Source organism: Hesperophylax consimilis, chromosome 23 (assembly GCF_061612785.1).
Source record: "Hesperophylax consimilis isolate HC1 chromosome 23, BYU_Hcon_1.0, whole genome shotgun sequence".
Lineage (NCBI taxonomy): Eukaryota > Metazoa > Arthropoda > Insecta > Trichoptera > Limnephilidae > Hesperophylax > Hesperophylax consimilis.
In genome coordinates this window covers 30,098,864-30,125,428 of record NC_142858.1, presented here as the reverse complement: position 1 = coordinate 30,125,428, position 26,565 = coordinate 30,098,864, and the positions used below count along the sequence as shown (strand labels likewise).

At 35.1% G+C, this 26,565-nt stretch overlaps 1 protein-coding gene across 1 annotated transcript; it reads right to left on the bottom strand.

The window, feature by feature from the left end:
- Positions 1 to 1,318: 1,318 nt before the first annotated feature.
- alpha-Man-Ib (alpha-Mannosidase class I b) lies at positions 1,319 to 26,565 on the bottom strand. Its single transcript, XM_089646140.1, has 10 exons — positions 26,323 to 26,565; positions 22,043 to 22,171; positions 16,612 to 16,810; positions 13,066 to 13,251; positions 12,309 to 12,457; positions 6,517 to 6,705; positions 5,939 to 6,126; positions 4,036 to 4,336; positions 3,279 to 3,419; positions 1,319 to 1,637 (listed from the first exon to the last, which is right to left on the bottom strand). The coding sequence occupies exons 1-10, from the start codon at positions 26,404 to 26,406 to the stop codon at positions 1,419 to 1,421; spliced, it is 1,785 nt and encodes a 594-aa protein (XP_089502266.1). The 5' UTR covers positions 26,407 to 26,565; the 3' UTR covers positions 1,319 to 1,418.

Here is a 26,565-nt window from a genome sequence, read left to right as displayed (position 1 = left end):
TTTAATATTTTATGAAAACTTCAACTGTTCTCTTCGCACATTAAAATAAAAAAATTATATATTTATCCAAGACATTCTCTAGATTGTATTTAGTTTGGGAAGAATCTTACGATCATACATAAAGATAGCAGCCAATAAAACATGTGTTAAGAAAATTAAGATAATGTTGGTGGTTATTATATTGAAGGACATAGGGTCAGATTAGCTTCAATGTCTTCAATGAATAAATATTACAATTTGAGGTTTTACTTATTAAATTATTGCAAAAAATAAAAATAATTTTTGGTTATAGGTAGGAACCTACTTTACAGTTTTTGTGAAGGCATAATATATTATAAATCACAAAATCGTTAGTTCCAATTTGAAAATTTGAGTTAATTATGCAGGAATATTTCACATCCAAAATTAAAATGTTTAATTATATTATAGGTACCTAATACACGGCAAATGTAAAATTATTTGGAGTGTAGATGATAATAATTTTCATAATCATAGTAGTAATTTTTTTATGTTGATTTTGGAAGCTGCTGTTACATTTACAAACAGATCTATGAAGGGTGGCTCTGACTTATTTTGACACTCGATCATAATAGAGATTGGAGTGAATTTCAGATTTTTTTACATGTGAGTGAGTAACAGTTTTTCACTATTTGATAATAGATAGCGCTACTTCTGTTCGTCTCAGTTCTGTGTATGACATATTTAATCTTAATAATCAGATTATGCAAATTGTCATTTACAGTGGACATTTGACCGTCTCCTGTCAGGCCGTCAGGAGGGAGTCCATCCAGGCCGCAATGGCGGAGATGGTATTCTTGTATTGGCGAAGTCTGCGCCATAAACTTCACAAGTGGTGGCGGAAAAGTGCTCTGAAAGAGTGCACTCGTCCCTCCAATATCTATTAAGAGTTGGGGATGAGCATTATTGTAGATGATTTTTGGTTTATATCATTTGGGTGCGGTGTAATCTACCCACAATTCTGACATATAAAGCGACGTGCAGAATGCATTCAACAATATTCTTTTGACTTTGTGCTGCAAAAGTGAAAACGCCTAGACAGCATGCCTGCTCTAACGGATGGAGTTCTTCTTGTCTCTCCATATCTTCGTTGTCCTACGGGTCGTCTGTGATAATTATAATGTCCCTAGTATTTTAAGCTATGACGAACATTCATTTTCAGTTTGCATTATTGTAGCTGGTATATTGCACCATGAGAATGGGAACAATGAACAAATTGTTTCTGACAGGGGAAACAGCTAGGATCGGTAATTCCATTTAAGTCAAGCATCTAGGTAGAAAAGACATCCAAGATCCGAGGATTGTTTTATTAAATTAAAGTAAAAATGTGGTAAACAATTTATTTAATAATAAATAATAGTGTGCATATTGTGTCCACCTTCTCTCTTTAAATAACCTTATTAAGTGGTTCTGATTGGTAGTGGATGTGCTTCAGAGTTGATAACAAATTTGTTTAAGTCCAAGGTAAACTTGTCATCGCCAAACAACAAATAACAATATTTGAGAGTCTCTCCCAGAAAGAAGGATTCCATCATGTCTCTGGGTCTCGTGTTCTCAATGCTTTTTACACTTCCAATGGAGGTGTATCCATTCTGAACTCTCGTATACTTTTCAAATGCCTGAAATAAGTTAAACAATATTTTTAAAGATTATTAAACTAGCATATTACAATTATTATCATGATTTATTTTTGGGTTATTATGCCTCATTGCACTTTCTCCTTCTTGAGCCAACGTTTCAGAGAGTCTTACAGTGTCCTTCATCAGGGCATATGTAAAGATTGTTTTGAAAATTTAATTAAAATCAAATTTAATAATATAATTATTAAGTTCTGCAAGTATTTTTTGGTTTTTTGTTCAAATTGGCCTTGAAAGCCGAAACAGCTGTAACAATAACAAAAAATACTTTCAGAACTTAATAATTATAGTATTAAATTTGATTTTAATTAAATTTAAAAAAAAATTAAATGGAGTTCTACGAATTAAACACAAAAACAATAAATAAAGATTTTGGTGAAGTGTGTGTTTATGTATGAAGGGGTGATATATCTTCTTGCGCCCATTAATCTTCTTAGCGACGGGATTTCAGAATTATAATTAGTTAAATTAATTTGGTTTTCAACATTAGTTTTCGTGACGCCTTTAGCTAAGGAAGGAGGAAGCGCAACAAAGCATGGTAACTCAAATATTAATCACTAAAATACTTTTGGCCTGAAAATCTCAAATCACATGTTTTAATAAAATTATTTTAGATTTTAAAATCTCGATAAATTGCTAGAATTACAAAATTAAGAAGATTTTAGTAAAGGTTGACCAGAGAATTCTGAATTAAATACACTAATAAAGCATTGTAATTTTATTTTTATTTTTGTGAATTAAATAATTGTGCTGCAATTCACATTCAGAGGAAAACACTGTGCAGCAAGTTACAATCAGGAGAAAACACTGTGCAGCAAGTTGTATTCGGGAGAAAACACTGTGCAGCAAGTCACATTCAGGGGAAAACACTGTGCAGCAAGTCACATTCAGGAGTAAGCAATGTGCAGCAAGTCACATTTAGGACAAAACACTGTGTAGCAAGTCACATTCAGGGGAAAACACTGCAGCAAGTCACATTCAGGACAAAACACTGTGCAGCAAGTTGCATTCGGGAGAAAACACTGTGCAGCAAGTCACATTCAGGGGAAAACACTGTGCAGCAAGTCACATTCAGGGGAAAACACTGTGCAGCAAGTCACATTCAGGAGTAAGCAATGTGCAGCAAGTCACATTTAGGACAAAACACTGTGTAGCAAGTCACATTCAGGGGAAAACACTGCAGCAAGTCACATTCAGGACAAAACACTGTGCAGCAAGTCACATTCAGGAAAAAAAAACAATGTAAACAGAGTTATAAACTAAGTTTCCTGTATTATAATTGAAGAAAATGCAGTACACTCCATTCTGTTTTTTAAATTGTTTTATTTTTTACTCGGTTTTCAAATAACGCAGACCACAAAACAATGAAAATAATATCTGTCCTCCCATTTTCCAATACACATAAATTATACTGTATTTTTAGACAGTATTCTGTAGGACATTTCACCCCATGTAAAAATATAATTAAGTTTATTTAAAGATGTGACAATGAAAATCCCACAAAATAAAATCTAATATATGTTTTCAGGAGAACATTTTATTATTATAGTTTCTAGCAGTTACTTTTTATTAAATACTTAATGATAGATACGAGCAGGAGAGCAGTTTAATATTAAGAATCACCTGAAATATCTGCCAGCCCCATGTTTGGTAAGTTGTATTTCCAGTCAACTGATATAAATACCACAAACTCTCCAAGTACTCCGGCCTCAGCAGGTTGTGAGCATCGTTACTTTTAACATACATATCAGTGGCAACTTCATTCTGAGGAAATAAAAATACATTAATAACCAATTAAAAATAATTAACCAGTGCACCTTTATAGAATAACAGATGTAGTTATGTGATAAGCTTAAGCTATTCGAGAACAATTTTAAGCCAATTTGTGATGGGGAAGTGGTATGAAAAAACACTATAACTTCTTAAATTTTTATAATGACAAATAGTTCATTTTATACCTCTCTAAGCATACGAGTCATTTCAAACGTTTGTCTTACGAGATGGCTGCTAGGCAATTACCCATTGCATTCAAAATAGTTAATTTTATACCTCTATGCATACGAGTCATTTCTAAAGTTTGCCAGGCAATTACACATGAACTGGTTCATGATTGAAAAGTTCAACAATTAAAATCATTCAATTAGTCATGTATTACAAAAATTGCGCTACATCAAAAAGTATTTTATAATTACATCCTTTTATTAACATCATTGTGAATTTATCTCTTTAAATATGAGTTTGCAAGTATCACGATATCTTGTTGACTACCGCCATACATCTGTGCAGAGATTCGTACAGTACACGGTGCCGACTGTCAAATACGTAAACCAATTGTAGGGTACATAGGCGATAAAACTAAGCAATGGAAATTGTAACAAACCTGTAAATTAAAGTAGGTTATTTCAGGGGCCAGAAAGGTGGGGTGGATGGCATAAGTCTTGTAGCAAGTGTACATGAGATCCTCGGCCAGCTTGAGGTGCCAATCTGGCATGCCATTCTTGACTCCTAACGCTAGTGTCCCCGGCAGGTAACACGTGAGGTGATCCATTTTTGGTTTCAATTCCTTTTGGGTCTTGCCGCTGGATATGAGCTCGCCCAAAAAGACATAATTATTTGGAACTGTTTTTCTGACTAGTAATTCTTGTACTCCCTCAATGGCCAACATGTAATCATCGCGAAGACTGGAAATAAAAAACCCACATACATATATATAAGGACAGTTTTCACAATAAGGCGATGCACCACGTCTTGTATCTTTTGAAATGGAGGCGGTTACAATAACACCCCTTGTGTAGATGGCGATAAGATTTAAATTTCCGCTTGGCACCAGCCACCTGTTTTGATTTATGCAAAAAAAAAACTTTGCCTTAAAATGTTTTATTTTATTTTGCGAAGTTCAGACACAAATATTTAAATGTTTTAGCATAATTTTCTAAAGGCCTAATTTTCCACATTAAGGCGAAAAGAGGTTCGTGAGTAGGAGATTTTGAATTTTAAAGCAGTTTTTATAGGCCTGATGCTTTATTTTTTTCTGGGCTTATAAAAAGAGTTATCTAGAAAAATGCTTGATTGTTTCAAAGGCCAAGATGTGTTCTATTCGCAGTATTTAATTAATGGATCTAAAATATTTCTAAGCGATTAAATTTTAAAACCAAAACACATTATTTCGCATTACTTTGTAGTGCTACGCCTTAAATGGTTCTTTTTTGCCAGTTCATTGAAACCATTAATACCTCACAAGAGAGTTTCTTACGTAAGTACTCAAGTGGCATAGAGATAAATATTAAATAAGCCAAACAATAATTATTTAAGACAATCGCTCGCAGTATACAGCCTCTGCGCGCTCGCAGTGTACAGCCTCTGCGCGCTCGCATCGTGGCAACCTAAAAATCCATTGATATGTACGCAGTGGGCAGCTATGTGGCAGTTATAATCTATAGGATTGAGGCTTAGAAGTCTAAATCAAAAATGTACAAACGCACAACACATTTACATTATATATACTCGTATATAACACGTTTACATATATATATACTCGTATATAACACGTTTACATATATATATACTCGTATATAAAACATTTTAAATTAAGATTTTCTTAGAATGATTTACTTCGCCCTTTGCCAATCAATAATACAATATGGCATTGTAGAATGAGGTGGAAAAAACACACACAATGACTTTGCACAGAACTAAAATTAATAATAAAAACAATTCTACTTAAACCATATACACACAGAAAGAAAACTAACAGCATTATATATTCAAGTTACAACATTACAATTTTACAAAGATAATATTGTAATTAAACTGCACCAACGTCAACTTCAATGTAAAATAACAATGAAACAATTCAATTATAAATACCTAAGCGCACTTGAAGTGAAATAACACAAAACTGCGCTACATAAATGGTTGTTATTATTATATTGGACTAAAATTTTTCAATTTATTATATATTGAAAACTGAACAATGTAACTAACATATAAAAATTATTTAAAATATTATAAAATTACACCTCCCCCTACCCCATAATGTAATTATGTATGTAATGTTACATTGTTATTATAACATTATTGCTTATACAAATATTATAACACAAAAATAAATAAATAAAAATATATAGCATAAGAAAATACTAATTCAATATCAGCAAAAATGTCGCATTTACTGGAGATAAAAGTTTTAGGAAACAATTAAAAATTATGTAAATTGAAGTCTTAGAAATTCTAGTAAGGAAGAAATGTTAATATGAAGAAAGAAACGCTGATAAAATACATACTAATTAATAGTTTTCCCAGTTTGCAGCCATTGTTTGAGTAAATATTCATAATAACTATCTCCTCTCGCTCCAAGGGTAATGGTGGAATATGTCAAAAATTGTCCAGAATTCGGACTTATAAAAATGGGAACCAGGCCGTGAGTTTTGCCGAGAGAGTGGACATGTTCTGACACTTTGGCAGCAGCTTTCTGAAAAGGAAATGAGAAAATACAAGTAAGAAAATACGTAAACATTACGTTCTCCCCTTTTCAGTATAAAAACTTTCACACAATATCATGCTACCTAGTTCGAAACTGATACAGACGAGGTTAGGGGGGAGATGAACTCAAATGTAATGTCAAAATTGAAACTTTCGGCGGCCATATTGAAATTCTAGAGTTCTCAGCTGATTTGGTTTAGAATTAGTGTAGTGGAGTTAAGGACACATTCGGCAATTCTTTTCAATATGAATTCATAATACAATACTCTCTCAGTAATCCATCGCTCGACTATCCGAGGCCAGAATTCGTAAGTCAAATTCACAAATCCGCCGTGAGAGTAATAAAATAATCAAAGTAAACCGTGCAGGAAATGTATACCTCAAATCTGGGATCGTTCGATGATCTAGATAGGTCACGAAACTCCAGCTGTATGGTGGTAACTTCGGAGGTGGAGCTGTCGGGAGACCACTTGGGGGAGTGCGCCTGCCGCGTGGCCAGGTTCACATCGGAGTAGGGGATCCCCGAGGGAGTCTCAAACGCTGGCAGCAGCCGCTCACCCAAATCTATCTGAAACCATCACAAACATTTCTTTCAAAACCTGTTAATGCAAGAGTTCAACTAGCTGGTAGTGTTGTGAGGTGGTTAAGGGAAAGGTTATATATACCTGACCAACCAAATCAGGCATATTATCTTCAAGCAGTGAAAGACCACATGCATTCTTCGCTTGCATACTAAAAGCAGAAATCCTGAAATCAGAATTGTGTTAACTCAGGTTGGTTATCAGTAATTATGATCTCTCGGAATAGAGAGATTTGCAGCTCTATTTGAACAAATTTAGCAACAAATAATAATAATGTTTAGATCATTTCTACAGTGACATTTTCATAAGAAAATCACCTCAAGGCCCTTTAATACATTTATGCACTTCTCTTCTATAAAGATTGTCTAGTAAATATGATGTCATTCCAATTTGCAGAACCTGCGACAGTGGGAAATTAGGTTTGTACTGTGCAGAGAATACCAAACTGCCCTCTTCGAGGTGCTGATCTCGCCAATCGGGCCAAGCTATAGCCCAGTCAATGAACGCATTGAACTGGAACAAATTAGGGGAAAGCTGAGGGAGTATTTTCACAAAAGTCCCCACTCCTACTCCGTTTGCTTCCCCCCCTGTGCCCACCTAAATATAGAAATTGTAGGGTTCTACTAAAGCCATTATATGAGTCGTGTAATTTCTATACCCGCTATATCAACTTTCATTGATTTGGAGAAAACCGCAAAAAACTGTCACATCTCTAGCGTACATAAGAAAATGCATAACAATTTTTTATATAATGAATTGGAGTAATAAAATTTCGAAAAGCATTTATTTTTCTATATATGTCTAGCAATAATTAAGTAATTTCGATAAATAAAATGGATATAGCGGATTTTGATACTCACTTCGTGATTTTAAAAGTCAACTGAGCCGACATGGCGGGTTTAGAAACTTACGCGTAGATCATTTTGACACACGAGCGTGGCGTCAGAGCGGCGGCCATATTGTATTTTGGCAAAATAACTGCTTGTGATTCGTTGAATCCGATATAGCGGATTTTGATAGTAACTTTCTGTATGATATAGCGGATTTGGTTTCTCACTCGCAGTTTTAACATGGTTTTTGGTCGTGATAAGGAGGGTTTTGAAACTCAATTTTAGGCTCCTCTTGTTGCTCGCAAAAATGTGAACAAGATGTCATACTCAGATCATTTTGTCAAAAAATCGGATATAGCGGGTATAGAAATTATAGGATTCATATCTCCTAAACTAAAACATGTATTAGCAAATTACTTCCAGAAATTAACTTTTTATAAAATTTACTAAAAGTAATGTGAAATAAAACTTTTTACTATTGCAATAGTTTGGCCAATAATGATGACATTCTTGTAATGATGTAACCTTCAAAGATGTCAGTCAGTGTATAATATCTTCCAGAAAAGAGCATGTTGATTCTGTATCTTTATTTCCCTATCTCTTGAAATGGTTGTTGGAACAGACACAGATCTACTAGTATTGCTTGTAGCTTTGCTGGTTTTCTTTGCATCGTTGTTTCAATTGCCACTTCTACAAACAGCAACCAGTACAGTGTATTCTGCTCAGTTTATCGTACATAAGTATATTAAAACACGTTGCTTTTCGCAATAGACAAAAGAATAATCTTTTATTGTTCTTGAAATTTACTTGAAATGTTACACATTGTTTCAATATAGATGGCGCCACTAAACACATTTGATAATTTTGTTACCATTATTCTAATACTCCCACTTAACAAAATAAATGTGAATTTTTAAACAGAATAAATAGATATTGTTTTATTTAACTTTAATTCCCAGCATGTGCATGAACTTATAATGCTTAGTTGACAAAAGACCCTTGGTTAACAAGTCAGCGGGCATTTCCTGAGTTGAAATGTATTCAATATTAATTAATTTATTTTTAACTGCATCTCTAACATAATGATACCGAACATCAATATGTTTTGATCTAGCATGTGCCTGATGACTTGTTGCTAATTTTAATGCACTTTGATTATCACAATTCAATTTAATTACACATTTTTTACCAGTAAGTTCATACATAAGATTTCTGAAATAAACAGCTTCTCTAGATGCCTCTGAGAGAGCAACATATTCTGCCTCAGTACTGGATAAGGAGACAGTCTTTTGTTTTTTACTTTGCCAGGAAATCACAGAACCACCCATTACAAAACAGAACCCAGTATAAGACTTACGATCCAGACTATCACTAGCCCAGTCTGCATCAACAAAACCTGTCAGCTCTGCATTTTCCTTACAATATGTTAAACAATAGTGTTTTGTCTTTTGTAAATAATTTAATATTCGTTTAGCATAACTAAAATGAGTTTCATTATAACTGTTATTGAACTGGCTGAGATAACTAAGGGAATACAACAAGTCTGGTCTAGTCAAAACTGCCAAATACATAAGGCTTCCAATTAGCTTTTGATATGGAAGGTTTACTACACAATTTTCAGCCTTTTCTATGTTCAACTTACTCTCAATGGGGGTATCTAAAGTTTTACAATTGGACATATCAAACCTTAATAATAATTGCTCTATATATTCCTGCTGATCTATAGTTATAGTCTTACATTCTTTGTTTACACTAATTCGCATGCCTAAGTAACGTCTAACAAGACCTAAATCTTTTAATTTAAATTGAGAACTTAATACATTTTTTAATTTTTCTGTTTCTGCAATACTATTAGAAAAAATTAAGAAATCGTCAACATATATAGCTACAATAATCTTGACATTCTCATAAAAAAATGTAAACAAGCATGGTTCAAATTAACTTATTTTAAAACCAAAGTTCAGCAAACAATCTTTCACTTTTTCATACCAGACTAAAGCAGACTGTTTCAGTCCGTATATAGCTCTTTTTAATTTCAAGACCTTTCTAATTTGCTTATTTACAAAACCTTCTGGAATTGACATGTAAATATTTTCTTTTAAATTTCCATTTAAAAAAGCTGTTGTCACATCTAGATGTGTTATGTCCATATCCCACTGTACACTCAGAGCAAATAACATTCTCAGCGTAGAATGTTTTATGACAGGAGAAAAAGTGTTCTCATAATCAATACCACGTCGTTGCGTAAAACCTTTAGCCACGAGTCGGGCACGATACCGCACTTTATCATTCACATCTAGTTTTTTATTTAACACCCACTTGTTTTGCACAATTAATCCATTACTTGGTATATCAACAATTTCCCACGCATCGTTATCCTCGAACGACTGAAGCTCCTCTGGCATGGCCTGTCTCCACTGATCAGCTTCTGGTCCATTCAGCGCTTCTGAGAAGTCTATTTGTTGGACATCTGGATTGGAATTGGAAATACAGATATTACCAAACCCGGAGGTTTTGGTGTTCTCTTCTCCTGTTCTGGTAATTCTGGAATTGGTTGCAACTCACTGATTGAGATATCTGTCTCTATGTTTGTGATGCTTGTATCGTCATCATGTTCACTAGCCGGATCAGTATATACAGATGTATTTGAATTTTGGAGAGATTCATCCATTGAAGACTTCCCCACTGAATCTCTGCCATCTTCGTTTGTTGCCGGAGACTCATGCCCTTCAAATTCAACATCATCCTGTATCCATTCTGCTATGTTTTCTGCATTGATTTCCGATGATACTGTTTCTTCTTCTATCACTATTATATCTCTCTTTATAGTTATAATATTTTTTATGGGATAATATACACGATATCCCTTTACTGTTTCTGAAAATCCTACAAGAATCTGCATTTTAGCCTTCTTGTCCCATTTTAATCTTCTTTCCTTCGGTATGTGGACCATTACGGGGCTGCCAAATAGGCGTATATGACTTAAATCTGGTTTCTTTTTATACCACGCTTCATAGGGTGTTTTATTTCCCAAACTTGAAGTTACAGATCTATTTTTTAGGTATACTGCTGTATTAGCCGCTTCAGCCCAGAACTTTTTTTCTAATTTCGCATTAAAAAGTAAGAATCGCGCTTTCTCTATAATAATTCTGTTAGCCCGTTCACAAACACCATTTTGTTCAGGTGTGTATTAGTAACGCGGGTGCGCTTGCCTCGCAGTGAAGTCTTGTGGACAAGTTATAGACCTTTGAACGTCTGAGAGACGAATGTTTATGAATAGTGTAACGTTTGACGAGACTGCAAGTTATTTTGAAAACATTGTTTTTGATGAGTTCTGGTTATACAGAGTAAAAGTAAGTATATGATATTATTCAATATGAGTTATTATTTCATCTTATTTTATCGTTAAAAATGTATTATTGTGTGTATTTTACATCAAATCTTTTTATTTTATTTTAGAACGATAATGTTCCTCTTAGATAGAGAATCTAGGGTTAAGCCTTTAAAAATCAAATTATCTCTTTCTAGGTAATCCGGTGTTTTAATAAGATCTGTATTTAGGTCCTGGGAGATATGTTATGTCTTGTTGTCTTCTTTAATTTGCGAGATTTCATTAAATATTTATTTTGTTGTTGATTTCTTCAATTTCCGTGGTAAGAAAGTTAACAGACTTCACAGTGTCTTCGAATTTATTAATTATGTTTTTTTTCACCTGCTTAAACTTTTCATCGAAATACATAAATAAGTGCTATGCACAAAGGTCACCGAAAAACCTCTGCCGTGTGTCGCCTATGGATTAAGACGGATTTCGATGAGTATGAACGATATAAGTAAGCAGTGTTGCATATCGTTTTAAAGCTTATTACATTTGCCAAATATTTTGCTTAAAACATTTTTTTATATTCCCTTAGCCAAAAAAAAAATCAACTTAAACATAAAAAATTTCTAACAATCTATTTTATTATTTGCTAAACTATTGCAGATAGCAAAAAGTTTTATTCTAGATTATTTTTAGGTAATTTTATGAGAAATTCATTCTTGGACGTAATTTTCTGATATATATTTTAGTTTAGGAGATATACTGACTTAGTAGAACCTTCAACTTAAATGTTTGGTGGGGCACAGGGGGGAAACAAGCGGGGGAGGGGTGGGGACTTTTGTGATAAAACTCCCTGCAATATATTCACATGCAAAAATTCAGCTTTCCCCTAATTTGTTCCAGTTTTATCTAGATTTACTGGGCTACTCGTAGTAGTAGTACTACGAGTAGCCCAGCTACTCCAGCTGTTCCACTCTTGATCGTGATCAGGAAGTAAGTGATTAACTTGACTAAATCGTCTTCCGCAAGCGGTAGCTATTCCAACGTCTAATCGAACTACATAACATAACCTTCCCGGTTATGTTTATTATTTAATGCTATTGCGTGCTGACGTAATATATTTGATTATAAACATTTTGAGATATAGATACTTTTAAAAAATGAAATATAATATATTTATTAATCATTGAAGATAATATGAATGACTCTCAGACGCACAATGTGAAACAGAAAAGATAAAAACATTCAGTGGCATCGGTAGATAAGAAGTGCGGGACACCCGAGGAAGACTTAAAACTTTACTCCAACCATTCACCGAGCAACACATGTACTGAGTACACACGAGCAAGTAATAATAATTCTCAATTAATATATAAAACAGAAAATAAATAAAAACACAGATTACAGATACATACATAATATAACATATGTATTTCCTTACTGCTTTTTCCAGGAACATTTCATCCCCGGAGAGATGGTAGTTGCTCAGAAGAGCGCCAAGAACTCTAATTGTTACTTCGAATAAATTGACATCTTTGTTAACATCAAATGAAAGTTTGGTAGCGACCCACTCTTTGGCCTCTTTATACTCTGCGGAAGAAAAAATAACATTTCAACAACAACAAAAAACAAAAAATAGATAAGATTCTTCTTTTAGCACATTCTTGAAAAATTTGTACATTGGAGGGGGGCCAGCGTTATAAGGAAACATATTGTTTACCTTCTTTGCTGCATACGTCAACACACTACTTTTATCTTAGAATTTACTTAATTTAATTATTTTATTTTTGGAATAACTTAATGAGTAATACCTCAAATTGTAATATTTAATTATTGACGACAATATTAGCGATTCCTAAATGAAAATCTGCCCCGGCAATGGGTTCAAATCCTAGATGTGACTGTATCTTTTCTGATTTTTCTGTTTCAAATTTTCGTTTAGAAATCGCTAATATTGTCTTCAATAATCAAATATTATATTTAATTAGTTAAGAACTACTCCCAATAGTATTGATTACGAGACGGCTTCCAAGTTGTTGGGAGATCAGATGAACTTGCAGAGATATAAGTAGCGCTATCTCGTACAGCAAACGACGACAATTAATTTTAAATATTTTCTGGAAACAGCTTTGCTTGGTTTATACTATTTTTAAAGTGACAACCTTAAAAGGTATCAATGTTAGAATAAAGTGTTTTACCAGCAGTCAACCCCATAATGTAAGCAGTATCGAGGCCATCGATAAGGGTCAGTCCCAGCGAGAACCAATCGTGGTAGCCTCCGGTGAGAGGCCGCAAGTGGTCGTGGCCCCAGGCGAACTTCTTATAGCCGGCCCAGGCATGTTGGAACGCCTCCACCACCGCCTGCTGCCGCGGATTGCCCGGCCCTGGACAAACAGACCAAAGTGTCTTTTAATATTTCTTACTACCTGCACATTCAATCGGTCATTGCCCATCTTCGCCCAGCAGTCCAAACGGTAAAAGAGATTGTACAACATTTAGCTCTTTCAATTAAAAAAAAACCTTTTACGACTGCACTTGCAGCTAGCAGGAAGAATTTTTTCAAAAAGTAATGGGGGTGGAGGGAAGATATATTATTTCATCAATAATGGAATAGTTTTTCTAGAATTACCTAAATTATAGAGTATTGTGATGTAAAGAACAACTTAGATACCGCACAAAGTTCTCGCTCAAGTGTATTACTCCCCGTCAATGTGGAACATTCATTCTCTCCATATTCTTCGACGGCCGGTATAGTCCAGTGGTAACGCATTGGACTGCCATTCCGAAGGTCGCGGGTTCGAACCCGGCGTGCGCAAATAAATTTTATTTGATTAATTTGTGTTATTTCACAATTAATTAATTAAAATAATATATAGTATATTTGCGGCACGTTCCAGAGTGGAAGATACTACCAGTATCGCCCTGGTGTAAGACCACCATTCAGAATTGAAACGTTGCTCCAAATGGCTTTAGCCGTGTTTAGTGACTAGATCTGAATAGCCAGGTACTTCCCCACCTTCCTCTTTCCCTTCCCCACTTACCTTCAGCCTCACAACATCCCCCAATTGGGGATGCCATAGTCTCACTGGCTCCAGACGGGAGCAGTTGGGACTCTTGTGAGGTATTCACTATAAAAAAAAAAAAAAAAAAAAATATTAAGTTATGAGTGTTTTTTCACAAATCACAAACACACATACTTTTTTTTACTAAAGGGTAAGACAAACATTCCAAGGTTATGAATAATAAAATAATATGTTGTATTTTTTTAATGTTCAATTCTTTTGGGTTCTTATGGGTCGGAAACCTAAGCTCAAATTTAAAATATTTTATAAAACAGATTTATCTTATTCTTATCCACAAAAATGAACATTTTAGATAAAAAGATAACATTGACAGTAAGTAAGTGCATATTATGTTTACGTCCACTGAGACTCTTATCAATCAGAGGTTAAATTTGAATGCTTTATAATCTACTCTAGGTAACACGGGAGCTATATATACATAGATTGTGGTCATAAAATACTATAGTGGCAGGCATTCAAACATTGACGTGCATTCTTAACAAGGTATGCTTGAAAAGGGTATATAACATTTTTAGGTTTACATTCCTGCGTTACAGTAACCTGATGATATATGAATTAACACAGCCAGTAGACAATTGAACTGTGGTTGCGATCCCGATGCCTTACAAACACGTATTGAAAGAAAGTCAAAATGGCAGAAATCATATAATTCTTTAGTGCCTTTAATTCATGTACAGAACTCTCTCACTAATCAGCCAGCCCAAAAACCAATCAGTGAAAGCGAAAGATTAAAATACAAAATATGTATGTTAAAGTTATCTGGTATAAACAAACAAACAAACAAGACGAGAACAGAAAACTGGACGGAAACATTTTATGTGGCTAAACAGGGGCTTAGTACATTTCAAAATCGGCTGAAAATTAACTCACTTACCATTAATATAAGCAAAACTAAATATATAACATTTTCAATGAACTCAAGGGGCCAAACAGTAAAATCACTACAACTAAAATTACACAAATGCCATAGAAATAATCAGAGATGTGCAAAATGGGTAACCAAAACCATTTGAAATGCAAAATGGAAATGGGTCAAAACTTTTCCATTTGAAAATGCAAAATGCAAAATGGTTTTTAGAAAAGCATTTCAAATGCAAAATGCAAAATACCTATTTTCAAAATGCATTGAAAATGCAAAATTGTTTCTCAGGTCAAACAATCTAAATAATTATAGAATTTTTAAACAATTTTGTCATTTAATAATGGACATCAATGTAGAACAAACATATTACATGATGGTAAATCCAAAAACACCACGACTACAGATTATGAAACCACAAAAAATTTGCGCGGGACTAATGTTGCCAACGTAAAAACTGCTATCTAACATTTAATACTACAGCGTCATGGCCCCATGTTCAGTATTTGAATCAGTATTTTTTGTAATGGTATCACTCAATTGCCACGGCTCCTACCAGGGAGCAACTTGACAAATGTAAATTATCTCTCATAGCGAGGTTGAGGACCGACTGATATTTGGGGCTTATGAAGAAAGATGAGTGGAGATAGTAGGAAGAATGTTGCAAAAAAGCATTTAAAGTGGAAAATGCATTGAGAAAAGCATTTAAAATGCAAAATGGTTTATAGAAAAGCATTTAAAATGCAAAATGGAAAATACCCATTTTGCATTTTGCATTTCCATTTGAAATGGATTTATTTGAAATAAAGCACATCTCTGGAAATAATGTTCAATGTGAATTTCCAATTATAGAAAACTCACCAAGCATAAAATATCTCGGGGTAGTAATTGATGAAAATCTTAGATGGGACCTGCATATACATTATTTCCATGACACAAAGGTATCACGGAAAACTTACAAAAAGTATATATTTATTTAAAAATCTAAGAAATGTGCTAAATAAAAAGGACATAAAAAAAACTATTACGCCTTATGTCATTCTTGTATTGAATATGGAATTATAGAATGGGGATCTGCTGTATCTAAGTATATACATAACCTGAACACAATTCAAAAGGGAATCACAAAACCGTAATGAAAGTACCCATAAGAACGCCTTCGATTGAAATTTTCAATAATTTAATTTTCAATTTTCAAATGTACAAAAAATATATGCTAAAAATATACTATTGAAACTATTCAAAAATACTGAATTCTCCACAATACAGCGTACTCATCAAACAAGCTCAAACCACATTCGGACAAAGAAATTATATTTATTTTGCGAAGTAACTCCACAACATCTTTCCCCCTGATATAAAGCGAATAGAAGATTTGAATGATTTCAAATCAAGAATAAAAATCTGGCTGAAAGAGAAAAATTCTGAAAAAACATTAAAAATGAGGCTCGAGGCCGAATGTAATTATTAAGACGGTGAGTGTGTAAGAGCTCGGCGCTCGAGTCTAGGCACGAGCGAACTACAAATTATGAAATATAAAATAACAGCAGTTTATTATGGTAGTCGAGTAATGGTATGGTATCGAGCAACGGATTACTAAGAGAGTACAGTACATTATAGATAGGTGTTTAATATAATAATATGCATTATAAACTCATATATTTTCAACCTTCACCTAGCATAGTTTAGGTTACACAAGGCAGGGAATATGATGAACAAGGAAAGGTTGGTTCAGCAAGGGAGGATTAAGGGTTATGTTAGATTAGTACATTGGTATTGAAAGTAAAAATCACAGTACATACCACTAAACTGCATCCCGACGTGTGAGTCGGGCTGGTCAATCTGCTGCTGTTGTTGCAAATTATTTTCTGCTAAGTTGGTATCACGAGGAATCTTGTTGCTCTCTTCAGCCCCAACATTATCATCTGGGTACAATTCTTTATAATTTTCTAAGTGTTTGTTTGATTTTAACAAATCATCAATTCCATTTTTTGATATCTCCTGAAAATATATAAATTATTGAATGATAATTTCATTTTATGCCATTATAAAATCCAACTTGCTACAGTATAACCCTGAGTTTAGCGCTCAATTTATTTATTTTTATTTATTTATTTATTTATTGTTTGTTTGTAAATATTACATAATACAATTAATGAACTTAAAATGTCCAACTAGGCGATTGCCCGTTTTAGGACATTCCAATATGATAATATTTTTACATGTAAATTGTAGTAAATTATAGTGTTGACTATTCTGTTGTTAAAATAATACATATGTATATTCATATTCTAGAATACTTTCAGTTATACCACGACATATTTTACTATTGTTTAGCTGACATAATAAATTAAAGAAATATTAATAGATAAAAACAAGAAAATGAATTTGAAAATGAAACTGAATTGAAGAAATTCTGTTGGTAAAGTAATACAAATGTATATTCATAATCTAGTATACTTTCAGTTATACCACGACATTTTTTTTTTTTACTATTGTTTAGCTGATATAATAAATATAAAACAAGGAAATGAAAAATAAAAAATGAAAGTAAAGAAGGAGCTTTTCCTTTAAGGAAAAATATCACGAAGAATTGAGCAATTTTCGAACTTTCTTTATGTAAAAATACAGTTCCTGTAATGCTAATATAATACCAATATAAATTAAAATGTATAGAAGAATGTAAAGAAAAACAAAATTTACAATTCAATTACTGTTTTTTAGCATATTCTCGCATTCAGCTCTCCCCAAGACCAGAAGCCAATTGTTTACCTGCATACGCAGAATATTAGTACTCTTTGCCTTCCATGCATCAGGTATGAGATTGAGCAGTTTAGGGCCTAAGTATGAGAATTGTCTCTGTGCTAAAGATGAGGAAGTGGTGGGCGGAACTGTTGGGTTTTTTTTTGCATGTCTTGTATTATGACAGTGGTTTACGGAAGCTAAGTAGTGCCTCTGTTTTTGAGTATGTAATATGATTTTCCTCATGTATAATTGTCTTACATCAAGAACACGAAACTCTGCGAACAATGAATCGCTGGGGTACCTGAAAGGTTTTTTCAGTATGACTCTTATAAGCGATTTCTGGGATTTAGCTAAAGGATCGAGTATGGTTTTAGCACAACCTCCCCAACCTAAGGAAGCATAGTCTAATATGGAATTGCACATTGCAAAGTAAATTCGTTTCAAATCATTTAGACATAGAATATTTCTTATTGCTATAAACAGATGTGTAAGTTTCCTGACCTTTGTGGAAGTAAAGGCTATGTGTTTGTCCCATCTCAGAAATTTATCAATGATAATTCCTAGGTATCTTATATTGTCCACACATTCTAAGGTATTGCATTTACATGTAATAATGTCGTAACAATGGTGTATTCTAATGTTAATAATTTCTTGTGGTTGACCCGCTTGAGTTGAACTGAAGCAGATGAATTTAGTTTTATCCGAGTTTAGAGTGAGGAGATTACTATCTAGCCACTGTTTAACTTTGTTTATGCCAAATTCAGCTTTACTGCAAGACTCATTCCAGGTTTTGCCTTCGAATAAAAGTAGTGTATCGTCAGCAAATGTAATAATGTGGTCTGCAAATGAAGTATTACATAAGTCATTTATATAAACATTAAACAATATGGGACCTAGTGTACTTCCTTGCGGTACGCCATATTTAATATTGGCTGGATCACTTAGAGTACCGTTAATATCCACTCTTTGGCTCCTGTTTTCTAGGTAACTAACCAACCACTTGAAAATTTGACCCTGTATCCCAATTCGCTGTAGTTTATTCAGCAGAATTTTGTGCGAGATAGTGTCGAACGCTTTAGCTAGATCTAAAAAAAGTGCAATGCATTTACTACTACTAATTCGAATTCGAGTTCCAATAAAAAATCTGGGTAGTTAGCATGTGCCTCGAATTCAAGTGCTTCGAATGTATTTCAAAGATTTGGGACAAATAGGGACTACTTGAAGCTATGATTAGTTCAAAGATGTGGCCAGTGAAATGGAGCACCCTTTGGCCATCCAATTGGCTAATTGAAATTAAATTCATACTATGCGGGTTATAGAAGAGTGCCGCATTCTTAGGGTTAATGAAATGGTTTTTACAGAATTACAAAGTAATTGGAACATTATTATTGTAAGCGTACAATAAAAAGTGTGCAGTCCTGAAATGTCAAAACTAGAATGCTTTCATAACCTCACTCACAACCAAACAGTTGCTGTAGCTGTCATCTTTATACCATGTCATTCTTTGTTGACTGTTTTGTTCCTAGCATAGATCTAAAGCACACGCATTGTTACAATATATCATGCCACGTTTACAGTCTCGACGACGTGAGCAGCAACAAACTTGATGGCTGGTCGCGGGAAACTGGCTTCACCGATAGATTTACAAAATGGTAGCAACGTGTGCCTTTGTATTAACCTCCGCACGGATGTATGATGGTAGTCGTCAAAATACTTGAACAGTCGAGTATCAGATAGAGATCCTGTGGAAGCAGGGCCTTATGGGTTAAATAAACAATTCCTAACTTGCATAGCTATAAGTCTGCCATCCATGTAAAGAACCTTAATCTCAATCTGCCAAGAAACAAGGACACAATAGTAGATTTGTGTATGGTTCTGCCATTGTATCTCTAATGTTACCGCACATTTTAATGCATTTATGAGAATGAATATCTGTCAGTGCTATCCTGCTTGTCACACTGAGAGTTTAACTGCTCAACTAGTTTTGGTCACTAACTAACTAACCATCACGCCGTTTCACCGCAAGGGTAGGCAGAGATGACGGACCGCCAAACAACTCGATCACACAATCCTTGCCTCACTCACATTACATGTCATACATACTCTTGACATGGCCCGACTCAAGTATCTGATTCAATTGATCGTGCCATGTCTTCCTCGGGCATCCCCGACTTCTGCCATTCACATTTGTATCATATATTCTCCTTACACTCTGTTCTTCGTTCATTCACATGCCCAAACCATCTAAGCGTCTCTTTCTTAATCTTACTCGTTACTCATACATCAGCCTTGCATTCTCTGCGGATGTCCACATTTCTCACACGATCATACACGGTTTTACCACACATACACCTTGGGGATCTCATTTCTACAGCATTCAATCTGCTTTCATCCTTCCTCTGCCAGTTCCATGCCTCACTGCCATTCATCAGGGTACTTAACACATTCAGTCTACTTTCAACCTTCCTCTGCCAGTTCCATGCCTCACTGCCATTCATCAGGGTAGTTACAGCATTCAGTCTACTTTCACCCTTCCTCTGCCAGTTCCATGCCTCACTGCCATTCATTAGGGTACTTACAAAATTCAGTCTACTTTCAACCTTCCTCTGCCAGTTCCATGCCTCACTGCCATTCATCAGGGTAGTTACAACATTCAGTCTACTTTCACCCTTCCTCTGCCAGTTCCATGCCTCACTGCCATTCATCAGGGTACTTACAACATTCAGTCTACTTTCACCCTTCCTCTGCCAGTTCCATGCCTCACTGCCATTCATCAGGGTACTTACAACATTCAGTCTACTTTCAACCTTCCTCTGCCAGTTCCATGCCTCACTGCCATTCATCAGGGTAGTTACAGCATTCAGTCTACTTTCACCCTTCCTCTGCCAGTTCCATGCCTCACTGCCATTCATCAGGGTACTTACAAAATTCAGTCTACTTTCAACCTTCCTCTGCCAGTTCCATGCCTCACTGCCATTCATCAGGGTAGTTACAGCATTCAGTCTACTTTCACCCTTCATCTGCCAGTTCCATGCCTCACTGCCATTCATCAGGGTAGTTACAACATTCAGTCTACTTTCACCCTTCATCTGCCAGTTCCATGCCTCACTGCCATTCATCAGGGTAGTTACAACATTCAGTCTACTTTCACCCTTCCTCTGCCAGTTCCATGCCTCACTGCCATTCATCAGGGTACTTAACACATTCAGTCTACTTTCAACCTTCCTCTGCCAGTTCCATGCCTCACTGCCATTCATCAGGGTAGTTACAGCATTCAGTCTACTTTCACCCTTCATCTGCCAGTTCCATGCCTCACTGCCATTCATCAGGGTAGTTACAACATTCAGTCTACTTTCACCCTTCATCTGCCAGTTCCATGCCTCACTGCCATTCATCAGGGTACTTACAAAATTCAGTCTACTTTCAACCTTCCTCTGCCAGTTCCATGCCTCACTGCCATTCATCAGGGTAGTTACAGCATTCAGTCTACTTTCACCCTTCATCTGCCAGTTCCATGCCTCACTGCCATTCATCAGGGTAGTTACAACATTCAGTCTACTTTCACCCTTCATCTGCCAGTTCCATGCCTCACTGCCATTCATCAGGGTAGTTACAACATTCAGTCTACTTTCACCCTTCCTCTGCCAGTTCCATGCCTCACTGCCATTCATCAGGGTACTTACAACATTCAGTCTACTTTCACCCTTCCTCTGCCAGTTCCATGCCTCACTGCCATTCATCAGGGTAGTTACAACATTCAGTCTACTTTCACCCTTCATCTGCCAGTTCCATGCCTCACTGCCATTCATCAGGGTAGTTACAACATTCAGTCTACTTTCACCCTTCCTCTGCCAGTTCCATGCCTTACTGCCATTCATCAGGGTACTTACAACATTCAGTCTACTTTCACCCTTCCTCTGCCAGTTCCATGCCTCACTGCCATTCATCGGGGTACTTACAACATTCAGTCTACTTTCACCCTTCCTCTGCCAGTTCCATGCCTAACTGCCACTAGGGTAAGTACCAGCACTGCAAATTTTCAGCGAAATCGTCTAGTATTTTTTGAGTCATATATATATACAATATAAACAAAGAAGCATTTATTTTTATATACATAGATTTCAAATTAAATCCGTTTGTAAAATCAAAATCTGTGAGTCTTCCACCTGCTTTCAAAATTGTTAAAAACTGAGGATTTAAAAATTCGCATACACAAGTTTATTGAAATTCATTGAATAAAGTTTCGTTGGAGAGATAAATAGGTCAACCAGTTTCAGACTCAACTGTTGTATTCCTGTACTGGTGAAACTAATTAAAGTGTTAGTTAAAATGTACTGTATACATACTTATGTATATCAATTTCGTGTTTCTTCAGAGAGTCAAACTGGACCACTAGTTTCATAAAAACTTTTGTGTTCGAAACTAGTTGGCATATTAATTAACAAGTTTAGTGTACACGTGTTTCATTACGTAAGAAGTGTTAAATACCTCGACGTGAGCTTCAGAGCTGGATTGGCGAGAATCGTTAAATCTCTCTGATACTACCAAGTAAATAACGGTGATCAGAAGAAGTACGTATATTATACTGCGCTGCAAGCGGGATAGCTGGTTCCACCACTGGAAACACACATTAACACACATTATTAAAATAATGAAATGAAATCTAATGATTTTATATTATTATGAATGAACTTGCCCCTGGTAATGTTTTGCAGTCGAACATTTCACAGGAAGTGTCGACATAAATATATTGATAAACTCTTTACCCAACCATAGATTTAATTACTATGATGTATAAAAATGGTCTGTAGATAATAACAACTTATTATCAATGTAGTAATTAACTCGTATTCTATGCTCTAAGCATTAATCATTAACGTTAACATATTGCATGAGAGTCATTACAATAATGTGATCATCATTTCAATACATAAACGAAGTAGTGACTATTTCATCGAAAATCGTAAAACTAGAGTAGGAAATAAAAATTAATGTATTTCCAGTGTCAACATATCGGCGTACGAACAATCCGTGCCACAACTGCCATTTACTGAAGGTTTCGAGGTTGATATTTCTAAGTTCTAACGGTAGATGGGGCTAAATATTATGAACTATTTCTTAAAGACATCTCTCATCAAAGTTGATAATTTATATTGTTTATATTACGCGAAGCAGCATCCAAAAAAGGTGTACAGATTTCTTGGCACAGTTGTTTAAATCTCCCACCATCGTAAAGTTGTGTGTGTGGATATCATGTGGTTCTTTTTACAATCTCAGTTGTGTGGTTCTAAAAGTTTTTTTAATGTTCGACGGAAATGTGGACTTATGTTTTTATTCCTGAATTGAAATTTTTTTAAATTTAGTACGGTATTTCATTTTTTATGTGGTACAAACACTTTTGAAACGGAAAGAAACATTAATTTTTATATCCCTAAATATGTCAAGGCATATTTCTCAGTGAAGAAGAGATAAGAGAAATCATCTTCAATCTTGACTCTGAAATTGAGGAAAGTAAGGATGACTCAGATTTTATAACGCAACTTAGTGACAACGAAGATGAACCTATGGATACTGAAGTTACTCAAACAAGTTCGTCAGGAAATTGGACTGGAAATTTTGTACCAATCATCCATCGATTTAATGATTTTCCATGTGGAATAATCGAGCCCCCATTATTATCAGAATTAATTTTTTTGAACACTTTCTAAATACAAATATAATGTCCGAAATTGTCAAGAAGACAAACAAATATAATCTAGCGACTATTCGAAATAATGAACTCTACATATTTATTTCAGTGACAATGCTAATGACCAGAAATATTATCAAGCGACTATTCAGTATAAAGTTATTTCTGAACATTCACAGCTTCGCAGGTGGAAAGATACATCAGTTAATGAACTCAACGTATTTACTGCAGTGACAATGCAGTGACCAGAAATAAGCACTGTTTCAGTGTTTCACTGGTGTAACCAATGCCTTCAAACAAACTGAAGCTGAATCCATCTATGACTGAGTTTCTGTGGGCGGCCACAAACAAACGTCAACTCTTCATTGACGATTCACATATTTCTATTTCCGGCAGCGATATCATCTCAAAAACAACAGACAAACTTCTCGGTGTCAATTTAGATTCGGACTTTTCATTTAAAAGTCAAATAAATAGGACTGTAAGCACCGGTTTTTTTCACCTAAGAACTCAAGTCTATTCGAAGAAACCTTCCTACAGAAGCAACAAAACTAATAATCAACTCTTACGTAGTCTCACGTCTCGATTACTGCAACGGCATTTATGTCAGCCTTTCAAAATATTAAATTCACAAACTTCAATCAGTGTTTAATGCAGCAACAGGGCTCATAACAGAGGTTTCTAAATATTCGCACATTTCAGAACACCTTCGTAACCTTCACTGGCTCAAGTGCCCTGAAAGAATCCAGTACAAACTGTGTTGAATGGTGTTTAAATCCATCAATGAAATGGCCCCTTCCTACATCTCTGAACTAGGCGTCCCGGAAAACACTGGCTGTAGGCAGACTGATGGAACCTAAGCGCAAGCCAAATACTAAGTTTGGTGATGTCGCTTTTGGAGCATCTGGGTCAAAGGCTTGGAATAAACTTCCTCCGGAACTAAGATCCATAAGTCCTACAGAATTCGTGACTCAAAACTTACCCTGTCATACCCTTAAATTAAATATACCATTCCTGAGAGAAAGTCCAAATATATGAAATTTTCCTATTATGTCCTATATACTGTAATTAATTAATTTTCGCTAATAAACAATTAGTTAATGTTAATTAAGTGTTAATCTCAAGTGACCTACCAGGGAAGTATTGTACTGTATATTATCTCCATATATAGTTATCAATAGCATAGATCATTTTAGAACTGTAGAACTGTGTTATATATTTATACAGCACCCTTGAGATTATTTTGTACAAAAACGGCGCTACATATATAAATCATCCAAATAATAATAATATTTGGCTAATTTATATAGCGCCGTTTTCGTGAGAAATCACCTCAAGGGCGCTGAATCACCTCAAGGGCGCTTATTTTTAAATTTATAATATTATTATTAAATTGCTGGAGATAAATTGAATAAAATTAAACTTCTGGTCAATCACACTCGAAAAATGTTCTAGGAAACAATGGTGCCATATGAAAATCTAAGCATTGACGAGAGCATTATAGAGATCAAAGGACGTTTTACATTTAAACTGTATATTCCAACCAAACGCCATCAATTTGGAATAAAAATGTATGTTTTGTGCGATGAGCAGACAGGTCATATTTTAGATATAATTATTTATTGTGGTGATGGGAAGGATGTCACTGACAAAAGAGAAATTCACATTTTAACAACGCTTCATGATGATACAGTTTCTCCAACAGGGAAAATAAATTTTAGAACTAGGGAAGTAATTTCTAAACAGCTAAGAAATAATAAGCCAGAGCATTAAACGTCTAGGCAACAACAAGCACAGGCTATTACAAACTGGGGTCCTATAAAACTAGGCAAGAATAGGTTCAGTCCCAGAAGGTAAGTAATAACAAGCCAGGGGATTAACCTTCTAGGCAATAACAAGCACAGGCTATTACAAACCGGGGTCCAAGAAAACTAGGCAAGAATAGGTTCAGTCTCTGAAGGTAAGTAATAACAAGCCAGGGCATTAAAAGTCTAGGCAACAACGAGCACAGGCTATTACAAACCCGGTTCCAAGAAAACTAGGCATGAATAGGTTCAGTCCCTGAAGGTAAGTAATAACAAGCCAGGGCATTAACCGTCTAGGCAATAACAAGCACAGGCTATTACAAACCGGGGTCCAAGAAAACTAGGCATGAATAGGTTCAATCTCAGAAAGTGCTGTAAATACAAATTTTAGTATTATTTCTCCGCTAGGGATATCGCTAATAATTCATTAGGATTTTTTCCTTTTCTAAACCCATCCATATAAAAACTGCCTATATCATTTAGGAGTCATCGACTGGTACTTACCTATTTGAAAACCGTTTTATAACGTACAAATAACTTTCTGGACCAATTTTTACAAGTTTTTAGGTTAATACTTCCTATTGATTGCAGTTTTAGCAAGGATTTTATTTAACGGCTATAGAAGTACAAACTAGTAACGAATAACCTGACAAGAATTTGAAAATATCGTGCTACCACCACAGTTAGTTGGTTATGTTGCTTGTGTCGTGATGGAGGACTGATGAATTGAACGCACGACGCCTGGGTGGAATCTAACTATCAAAAACTATTGAATCTGTACAAAAAACAAAATCTAAGATTGTTATCATTTAAACTCGGACTAAGTGCCGTACTGCAGTCTTATGAGGAACGACTCCAATACTTTATCTTTACGACCCTGGATAAAAGAATACAATTTACTGACTTAATTTGTCTACACAAAATTATTCATGACAAGCTTGAAACAACTCACTGTCTGTCCCAGAAGGTAAGTAATAACAAGCCAGGGCATTAACCGTCTAGGCAATAACAAGCACAGGCTATTACAAACCGGGGTCCAAGAAAACTAGGCATGAATAGTTTCAGTCCCTGAAGCTAAGTAATAACAAGGTTGGGCTTTGCTGGGACAGTTGAGCAGATCCGTACTGAAACACGTCTTGAGGGTAATAGCCCGCCCCCCTCTAGTAGATAAACGGGAATGGATAATTTGAACACTGAACGAGTAAATAAATACAATAGCTAGCAATTAAATTTATTTATTTCACACCGCTACATAAATAATAATAATAACGTACCCTCCAAAGACTTCTTCGAGTTGCAGTATCGTCATTGACAGGCAAGAACAATGATACATCTGGTTTGATGTTTCCTCCGTACATATTAGAAAACAATTTTATAAATTAAATCAGCATGGCTTTGTGCATCCAAGCCTCATAATAAAATTGTTTCAAAATAACTCTAGTCACTTTTGAACAATAATTATTTGATAGTTCTCAAACTGAAGATGCACAAATCCACACAACTGCTGAAAATATTAG